The following is a 10,612-nucleotide window of genomic DNA, read 5'->3' as shown; positions in this document are numbered from 1 at the left end:
TTTTCTTTTTTTTTGAAATAGCAAAAGATACCCCCTTTAATGGTTAAAAAAATCCTATATATGTATAATATTAATTAACTGGTGTTTTCTTTTTTTAATTAGGAATTATTGTCACTTTAATTGTTAAAAGAATCCTAATTAGTAGTACCATATATCAAAGTCATCAATATTTGACATTTTACCTGATTAATCATTTATCCAGCTACAAAAACAGCCAATTAATTAATTATCAAAAAAGAAAAAAGAACCGATTAATCGATCAACCAGTTATATCAATATATATATATATATATATATATATATATTTTTTTTTTTTTTTTTTTTTTGAGATAAGCTAGTCGTTATCAATATTACCTGTCCTGCACTAAGCTGAATAATCGATCACCCACAAACACGTCGATTATCAATATTTTATCTTTTCTGCTTTTTATATCAACCACGTGGTATCAGCTGCCAGACGCAACTTTTAGGAAAATTATTATTATTTCTTCTTGTAAGAAAAATGCATTTTATAGCACAGGATTCGTGAATTTTAATTTACATTGTTGATAAATAGGGCCATAAGCTGCCCCACATGTAATTGTAGGATCCATGCAGTCCATATGCATTTTTTTTTTTTTTTTTTTTTTGGGGGTTAAATCCATGCAGTCCATATTTGTTCCACTTGTAAACTGCTATATAAATTAATTAATTCTACTTCAATGTCTATACTATTTCTTTAGCCTCCCCTGCATTAATTGGTTACTAGTTTCAAATATTAGTAAATGCTTGAAAATTAAATAATTTTGGGAGTGATATAGTGCAACTCAGTCATCCAGCGCTCAACTTGTGTGGAATGGAATGGATTTCTTTCACATTAATTAATTTATTTGTTTTTAGGGTTAATAGCTTAGGAGTTACAATTTATAACTCTACTTTTAATGCTGAGTTATTAGCATTGTTAGTTCATACATTATATTTATATTTGCATTTTGAATTTTACTTTTAGCTCTTTGGTCCATTCGCATTAAGAAAAAAAATTAGACATGAAATGATCAGAAATAATTTTCTCTATATCTAGAAATTTGGGGGAAGAACAAAATAAAAATAATTACGAATTTAATAAGAAGATCTTACGGTTCAAGTCCATGTTTATTAACTTAGTTGTGATATTCTTCATCTCATCATCACTTCATCATTATTGAAGAATTCTTCTCCTTCATCATCTTTTTCTTGGTCTGCTGAAACAAAAAAAAACGTTTATATATATCCAAATTGGAAGGTCTGATTTGCAAAATTGTGAAACAAAGGGATAATAAAATGCTTAATTTGACCCTGTAATATTTTGATGCCATGTTATTACTCCTTAGTTTTATGAATTTTACTACAATTGCTGTTTTAAATTTAGTAAATGCATTTTTTAACACTAGGAATATAGTGATGTGAGCTTAACGATATATATATATAAATAAAAATATTCAAGGAGGGAAAATTTTACATCTAAGGGGGGGGGAAAAAAAGGTTTCAAGGGGAATTAAAAGAATAATGAAATTAACCACTTGCTCTTCAAATCTCTCTCAGTCCGTACGTATGAAGAAGAAAGAGTACGTATTTCTTTTTTTAATTATGTGTTTATTTATTTACTTTTCTTTTTCGGTCTGATAAGGTATTAAGTGGAAGTATATTCAAAGTAGCAGAAAGAACTGAAATTAAATAAAGGGACAAATGAAAATAATTAAAATAAAGGAAAGGTGTTGACAGGGCAAAGGCATGTTGATTTTTAAGGCCAAAATCATAAATTCGATTCATGAAATGTCCTCCAAACATTCTTTAACAATCAAAAGAAATTATAATATACACCAAAAGTGAACAAAACAAATAATTCAAAACTCAAAAGCGGTTGTAGATGGTAGAGAGCAATTTCCATGGAAAGGCATTTTGCTGATTTATTTGAATTACCATTAATTTTTTGAGCAGTAATCGAAGTCTGAAAGAAGCACAAAACTGATAGGAAATTCATATACCCAAAAATCAAACAACCTTCCAGCTCTATTCTAAGGCTTAAATAAGTTTCATATGTATTTGGTCAAACAAAAAAAATAAAAAAAATAAAAAATTCACATATGTATATATAGAATGATGGTCTGAATAGGATATATTCAACTTAAAAAGTCAATGATTATAGGCTCAATCATTTAAAATTATTAAATTGTGTGATTACATATAATTATAATTGAACAATCTTAAATAAATGAAACTGCTTATTAACAGTTTTCAATAATTGAATCTACTTATTATAAATTTAAAAAGTTAAAAATATTTTTCTGAACTGGATTGTATATATATTTAAGCAAATTTAATTGAAAGGATTTAATTTCTTGACCGTAAAACAAAGAGTTTGTGATCTGCAAAGCCATTTGGTGGCTAAAAACAGAACCAGAAAAGGGTATTTCTTATACGAATGTTAAGTCTAAACACAATAACACACAACAAACATGTTAAACCAAAAAAAAAAAAAAAAAGAGCCAACAAATAGGCTTCCTTTTAGGTACAAGAAGTTCAACTTACAATTTTTTATTTTATTTTATTGGTGGCTAATTAAGACAATACAATTAAGTGTTCATGCATTCAATCACTTTTCTCAAGACTGCCAGTAGTTTGTCAATGGGGCCGGCTGAAGGCGTGGGTCTAGTAATCTGTGGTTCGGGCCCATAAAAGAGGAAAATCTTAAAAATGTTCATATATTATTGCACCAAAAAGAAAATTTATGTATATATATATATATATATATTATCACAAAAAATATCTCACATTAAAATTGCTACATGTAACTTCATACATATATTTATATATATATATATATATATATATATATTAACACTTTTCATTTAGTAAATAAGATAGAATAATTTGCTTTTGGAAACATAACTTTTGACTTTTTAAATTCAATTTTAGTTTTAATTATTTATTTTTATCTTAAATGTTACTTTTTATTATTTATTATTTTTTGTAAAAGAGCATCCATCATATATTAAATTCTTTTAAAAAAAAATTAAATGCTCTATTCTCTATATTTATCTCAAGCTTTAAATATAAAAGAATAATAATAAAAAAAATTGGAAACCTCCATATTAATGAGTTTTTCTATCTTCTCTCACTCTTTTTCTTTTCTTTTACTCATATTTCACATTTAAAAATTTTTAAATTTTATTATATAGTTTACACACTTTGACCCAAAGTGAACATGATCCATTTGTTATTTATTTAATAAATTTATATTCATTGTTCTTATTTTATGTTTATTTTTTGCATGAATTCTTTTCTATAGTTATTTAACGTTTTTGTTGTAGTTCATGGTATAGAACTTTTTTTTTTTCAACGGAAATTCATGGCTTGATCAATCTGTTGTAGCTCTCTTACATGGTTGTTTATGAGTTGAAAAAGATTTTATTATCAAAACTTGAATAAAAATATTTAATTGATAATTTTACATTTTAAAATGAAAAAATAATATAGACAAAAAAAAAATTAATTTTAAAAATTTAATGTTATTTTTGCCTAGGCCTTGATAAGGTTAAGATGACCTGTTTGCCAATGCCTATCTTGATCAATGCAGCCATGGATCCACACATTCAAGTGATTATCATAGAAAGCAGAAAATGATTATCATATTCTTATTCATCGTTTGTTTTCCAATCACAAGAAAACGAGCTAGTAATGCCTTTACAATGCTGATAAACCCATTAACAAGTTCATTAATTAATATATTGTTGGGAATATGTGAAATCTTGATCAGCAAAATTAATTCATATGTAGAGCAGCATATTTTATTTTATTTTCTTAGCTGAGTTACCACCCACCATCACATTAATCATTCATATTTTATTTTCTTATTTACTTGCAAGTCTCTATACCTGTTCATTTTTTCTATACGATTTTTTTTTTTTTTTTTTTTTTATTGTTTGGGTATCCTGAGCTCCTACTCCAATCATATAAGAAATCTGAGGGCTGGGTCCCATTCTAAATTATTTTTTCTTTTTATTTTTTCATTTTTTAAATAGGTTAAAAAAATAATAGTTTGGCTACTCCTACATACATAATATGATGGAGCCTCCAATCCGGATAGTAGGCCAAAGTACAAATTTTTTATCAACCCTGTTATAATCTATAGTAAAGATGAATGAATTATTTTAGAAAAACTAAACCCAAAGGCACAAGCGGAGCATTGGCAGATGGTAGATGTTGATAGAGCCGGCTGCTTGATGCTATCTTATCTCATTGTCTCCTAATCTCTGCTGCATGGTGGCCTAGATCTGTGAACTTCAAAGGTATTGTCTTGTTAATTTTTACCACAAACTGACACACGCACTTTTTTTTTTCCTCTGTCAATCTGTAAAGAGTATTGGTATTTCCGATATCTGGTTAATTGTTTATTTATTAACCAAAAAAAAAATATTTCTGTAGGATTACCATGGTTTTGAAATCATATGGAGATGGATTTCGGAGGGAGAGATATTATTAGAGAAAAAAATGTTTATGAAAATTTTTATTAAGTTGAAAATAAGACAGAAAAGTATTTATATGATAAAGGATAATTTTCAATCATTGAGAAATAATATGTGATAACCACACAAACAAATAACAATCGATCAGCCAAATAATAATAAAAAGCTAAAAGAACAATTACCGCATTTCTAATAATAATAAAAATAATAAAAACAATTATATATCCGTATGATTAAAGAACAAAACTAAAAACTGAAAGGCAAGACGAAAGGAGATTTATTTGCCCTTCCTGTTTTTCCATCTTTATATTTATTGTCATATCCAATTAATAAGTGCGCCCTTTTTCCTAAAGCAACGTAAGTATCGGGGCAGTGCATTTCAATTATCACAATCTTGCCCACTCCTATATTTCAAGGAATACTGTACATAACCAACCGAACAGAAATATTTTTTTCCATCCGAAGAGCTGTTCTTGTAGCCCTAGTGACAAAAGTATAACAAGCAACTAAAGCTAGCACAGTTACCTATGTTACGAACGTACAAGCATAAATAAGAAGTATCACTGGCAGGAAATTAACAAAATGTCGGACAAGAAGGAGCCGATGAATGAAGCCAATCAATGATGCCGAATGCCAGAAGGGATATTTTTTTATTTGATGTTTTTTTTTTTTTTTCCTTTTTAAATCTTTTCTTACAGTTTCTAAAAATTTTTTTTTTTATTGTTTTGATTATTGTCATCATTATTTTTATTTTGTTGGCATAGTTGATTTTGAAGGTGATGAACATGGTACTCTACACCATATGGTCAAGACTCAAAAGCTTGCAATTAATGGTGACAATTAAAACTGACAAACCATGCATATCTTTTGGCTACTTCGACTGCTACATTCCGTATATGCCACCTTCTCAGATAAAATTCAAAAGGAAAAAGAACAGACAAACACTGACACTTTGATTAATAATGTGTATGAGAAAAGGAGTCTGAATAGCACACAAATAAATAGCAAACCTAGAACCACAGGCTCCCTATGACCATGGTATGTATTTTTAATACAAATATATATATATATATATATTCAAAATTTGAGGTTATGTACAACGAGCCTTAACTCCTCTTACTGATTATTTATCTCACTCACAGCTTTTCAAACTTTCTTTTATTTAAAATACATAGCTCCTTTCATATTAACTAATTAATCTATTAATGCTTTATGTATATATGTTTGCGTGTAAAACTGTGACTTAATTTACATCTTCACTTAATCCTTATCTAAACAAAGCCTTCCCATTTCCCAAAGTTCGCATAAAGGATAGGTTCTTGTTTTTCCTCGTCAATATGGAAAAATTAAACCCAAAAGCAAAAGCGGAGCATTGGCAGATGGTAGATGCTGATAGACCCTGCTGCTTGATGCTATCTTATTTCATTGTCTCCAAATCTCTACCGCATGGTGGCCTACATCTATGAACTTCGAAGGTCTTGTTAATTTTTTCCACAAACTGACACATGCACCTTTATTTTTTTTCTTTTTTTCTTTTTTTTGGTTTCCCTCTCTCAATCGGTAAAGAATATTAGCATTTTCGAATATCTAGTTAACTATCTATTTATTAACCAAAAAAAATGTTTATGTGTGATAATGGTTTTGAAGTCAACATTTGAATAAATGAAGGGGTTGGATCGCGGAGAAACACGATTAGAGGGAAAGATATTCATGGGAAGCCTTATCAAGTTGAAAATAAAACTGAAAAACATTTAGATGGTAGAGGGCCATTTTCAATCATTAGATTAATATGAGATAACCATACAAACAAATAACAATCGACCAACAAAATAATACAGAGAACAATTATATCATACAGGCATTTCTTATCAAAACAATAATAATGATAATAATAATGATAAAAACAAAAACAATTGTATGCCTGTATGATTAAATAACAAAGTTCAAAGGTAAAAGGACAAACCGACAGAAATTTATTTGCCTTCTATTTTTGTATTTTTCCCCATCTTTGTATATAATGTCATATCCAATTAGTATTTGCAGCCTTTTTTCTAAAGCAACGTAAGTATCGGGGCAGTATTTTTCAATTATCACAATCTTGTCACTCCTACATTTCAAGGAATACTGTGCATTGCCAACCAAACAGAAATATCTTTTCCAAGTTTCTGGCACTTTTTTTTTTGGGTTGTGGGGACAAATATATATGTCAAGAATGTACCATAGAACTGAAGTACTTCTAATCAACTTTGTAAGTAAAGCAAGAGCGGTTCAAGCGTATGAATGATGTCTATGGCGATCCTTCTCCCATGAAGAATAGCTACGGTAGTCACGATCTGGAATATGAGAAAGGGGGTTAGATGATGCAACTCAATCTACCAACAAAACAAGCTATTATTAATAATACTCGCAATCTAAAGTAATTTGCGTACCTCGTGATGAATGATGTCTTGATTTCTCTGAATTTCCTGCAAACAACATAGAAAATCATACATTCTAAGTCTTCAGTGTAGCAAACAAACAAAATGAGGTAAATTCATAAAGCGAATGTGAAGATTGATATATTTCAAAAGTAGTCCATAAACAAGGAAAGAAACTTATAGACCAACCTAAATCCTTTTTTCTATCCCTAGAACGATGCCCTTGCTCCTTTATTTTATCTCTGTCCATCTCAGATTGCTTTCGTTTTCTTTCCCGATCAGAACCCCTGCCCCTATCACAATCCCGAGCCTTTATACTATTTCCCTCCCGCTCTCTTTCCCTTTCGCTTTCCCTTTCCTTGTTCCTTTCCCCACCGATTTCTGATCTATGATCAGACTTGGATTTCTGCACGGGCTCTTCTTTTAAGTCTCCCTCAACAGGAATACTCTTAGATTCATCGTCACTTTTCTTAGACTCCTTCAGCTTGTTTATAGATACCTTGATAAATGAACCCTTGGATCCATCAGATTCAAGATTAACTGCAACAGGAGGTGCCTTGGAAACAGAGGCATCATCATTAGCTTGTGGGCTACACTGTGACACTTCCTACAGCAGAAAAATGAATGACTACTAAGAAACTATTCTCATAGAGATGATAAATAGCAGCAATATATGATTATCATATTCTATTCACCATGCAGCTACAGTTGGCTTTCCAATGACAGTACACAAGCGTTTCTTCCTCTTCTAACTGAGTAGCAGAAGGATCCACATAATTATGCAATGTAAACCTTAAATTATACATGAGAGAAAGGTAAAGAATTACCTGGACTGGCTGCGACCGTGAATCCCATGACTTGTTAGAAAATGTAAATGAATCCCCATCCTTGCAAACTGGTATATATTGTGCCTCAGGAAGGCTGTACAGGTGAGCCAAAACCCGACAAACTTCATCAATGCCTGATTTATCTGCATTAAATGCTTTCCACCATGGTGGGTTTTCAGGAAGAGGTACCTGAAACCTGCGAGCAGCAGCATATACAACCCCACAAGCCACAACCTCACTCCTGAATCGAACACACAACGTTGTACGCAAACTGCATCCATTAAAGAGTTGGCGTGAAGTAAACAAATTTCTTTTTTTAAAAAATAATAATACTGATAACAATAATAATAATAATGAAAAGAACACCCTTTTAAGGATATTATGGTGAATGCCAAAATCCAATACCCATAAATCAAACCTATCAAACATTAGTAAAAAGTTTTGGGAAACAGAATCATAATATATGTTTCTAAGTAAGTCAAACACAAAAAAAAAATCCTTAACATATATCAAGTTCAACAACTTCCTATCTAACCTAGTGGAACATACAAAAATTGTTTTAAAATGCAAACAACTAAGATTACTAACACTAGAAGAACATATATATTTAAAAAAAAATTTTAAAAAAAATGATAAGTAAATAAACCCAATACCAAGAAAAGAAATAGGCAATACCTACCTATCATTTGCTAGATTCCATGCTTCTTGCCTGAGTTGCCTCAACTCTGGAGGGATTTCAAGAGTGGCAAGGTAATTTGATATGAATTTATGGGGATGTTCCACATGACAAATAAAACCCATCTCTTTCAATATATGTCTTTCTGTTCTACTCAACTCCATCTTTAAGTCTGAATATTTCTGTCAAGAAAGAAAAAATTTTAAGAAAATATAAAAGCGCCTGATGAAGTAATGCATTTAAATATATGCCTTTCTGTTCTACTCAACTCCATCTTTAAGTCTGAATATTTCTGCCAAGAAAGAAAAGACAAATTTTTAAGAAAATATATAAGAGGCATCCACGGGGTAATGTATTTTGGATGCTAAACTAACCAGTCATGCAGAACCAAAAAAATGGTTATTTACATTGATCTCAAATAAGATAATAAAAGTCAGTAAAATTTTCACAGTGGAAGTCTACGGTTTGACTAATCGAATGAAGAAAATAAAAGAAACAGTAGTGCATCACAATGACAAACAAAATGTTCCCAACCTTTGAATAGGGGTCCAAATAGTCAATGGGCAAGTTGTCCCTCCTGCATTCCATTCTGTGGAAAACAATTATCACCTGTCTAGCTTTCCTAGGGCATTCCTCCAGTTTTGAGGCAAGCCACACGCAACTAACAGCAACTTTCTGCAACAAATAACGATTTCTGCAAAAGCATTAGAACTAGCACAAACTCAATGCCATAACGATGCTACTTATACCCAAATCAAACCAAGTTCTACCATCTTCAAAATGTGGGATTAAAACGAAATTAAAGAAAAATGCGATTAATTACAAAAATCGAATTTCAAAAATTCAACACAAGGGCTTGAGGAAGTAAAGCTGTTGAATAAATACAGCATATATACAGGGTTTACATTACCCATCCTTTTACCACCCAAAAATAAATCCCCAATGGTGTAAAAAATTTAGATAAAGTTTGACACTTTCTATGCATCCAAACAAAAGGTTGCCAGAAAAGTATAGAAACAATTACAAAAATAACAAGCCAACCTTGACATTAAAGCGGGCAAACGACTTCTTGCAATAGAAACGGTGGAACAGAACCTGACCGGTCGCCATAACAGCTTGGTCTCTGTTAAAAATTTAAACTTTTTTCTTAAGTAAAACATAAAAAATAAAAATAAAAAAAAGGAAGAAAAATAACATAAACCTATAATTAATTACATAGAAGTAGAAGAAAAGCGGATAAAGGCATACAATTTGAGCAAGATGCCGCTTTCTTGGATGAGATGGCAACCATAGATTCTCAGATTGGTTTCTGTGGCTTCATCTATGCCGTCTTTCCTGGACGGCGAATTCGCGAGCTGCTCATCCGTCAGGTAGAACGTGTCGACTGCCGTGTATATCATAATCCACTTTTCGGCAGTCTAAATTTCCAAAACCTAATTAACAAAAACCCAGAATCCAACCCTTCCCTTTTGTTTCCACTCTCTCTTCCCAATTTAGGGGAACCAAATTCGGATTCTTAATATTCCAACCGAAATATAAAATATAAATAACCACTGATCTGATCTGAGCTCAATAAGCTTCTTCGCTTTTCATTATTCGATTTTCTCAACGATGTTTTCTTTCTTTTTTTTCCTCCTCTTTCCCTCAATTTTCAATTTTCCGTGCCGCCAAACAAAGATCGGCTCGTGACGATACCACACCCGACTACTCCTTTAACGGTGTCGTTTGTTTTTTTATTATTTAGGTCGAATAGAGGGCTTTTTTTTTTTTTTTTTTTTTTTTTTTTTGCCGAAGGCATAGAAAAGTTTTCGAAATGGGTTCTCTTCCGGCCCATCTTCATCATTCACACGGTCCAGAGTAGACCAAAGGCCCTTTTTCATCTTTTTATTTATTTATTTTTTTTTTATCTTCCTAAAATACTAAATTATAATATTATTTTTATTAATTATTTTTCATTTAAATTATTCTACATTTTATTTACAGTTGCGCATGATAAGGAAAACAAAAAAAAAAAAAATTGTTTTTCTACCATATTATTTACAAGAATCAAATTTGGGAAATAGTAATTGCAATTTGCCTACATATTCTTAATCCTTGTTTTGCAATTGATATGGACATTCAATAGTTGAAGGGATCCCAAAACAATAATAACCGAAAGGCATCCTCCAAGTCAAACATTCTTTCTTTACCATATTAAAAGCAAAATAA

General features: G+C 30.8%; 1 protein-coding gene across 3 annotated transcripts; it reads right to left on the bottom strand.

Moving 5' to 3' along the window:
* Positions 1–6,379: 6,379 nt before the first annotated feature.
* LOC107412075 (cyclin-L1-1) lies at positions 6,380–10,125 on the bottom strand. 3 transcript variants are annotated; one of them, XM_048469209.2, is made up of 8 exons: positions 9,653–10,125; positions 9,446–9,527; positions 8,939–9,079; positions 8,408–8,586; positions 7,729–7,969; positions 7,091–7,508; positions 6,914–6,949; positions 6,380–6,817 (listed from the first exon to the last, which is right to left on the bottom strand). In XM_048469209.2, the coding sequence occupies exons 1-8, from the start codon at positions 9,802–9,804 to the stop codon at positions 6,753–6,755; spliced, it is 1,314 nt and encodes a 437-aa protein (XP_048325166.2). In that variant the 5' UTR covers positions 9,805–10,125; the 3' UTR covers positions 6,380–6,752. The 3 variants fall into 3 exon arrangements, with proteins under 3 accessions (XP_048325166.2, XP_048325165.2, XP_048325168.2); XM_048469208.2 differs by having other exon boundaries at positions 7,729–7,999; positions 9,653–10,124; XM_048469211.2 differs by having other exon boundaries at positions 7,729–7,999; positions 8,939–9,098; positions 9,653–9,670.
* Positions 10,126–10,612: the final 487 nt, after the last annotated feature.

The sequence above is a fragment of the Ziziphus jujuba genome, chromosome 10, assembly GCF_031755915.1.
Source record: "Ziziphus jujuba cultivar Dongzao chromosome 10, ASM3175591v1".
Classification (NCBI taxonomy): Eukaryota; Viridiplantae; Streptophyta; class Magnoliopsida; order Rosales; family Rhamnaceae; genus Ziziphus; species Ziziphus jujuba.
The sequence above is the reverse complement of the archived record's forward strand: the minus strand, read 5'-3'. Positions and strand labels throughout refer to the sequence as shown.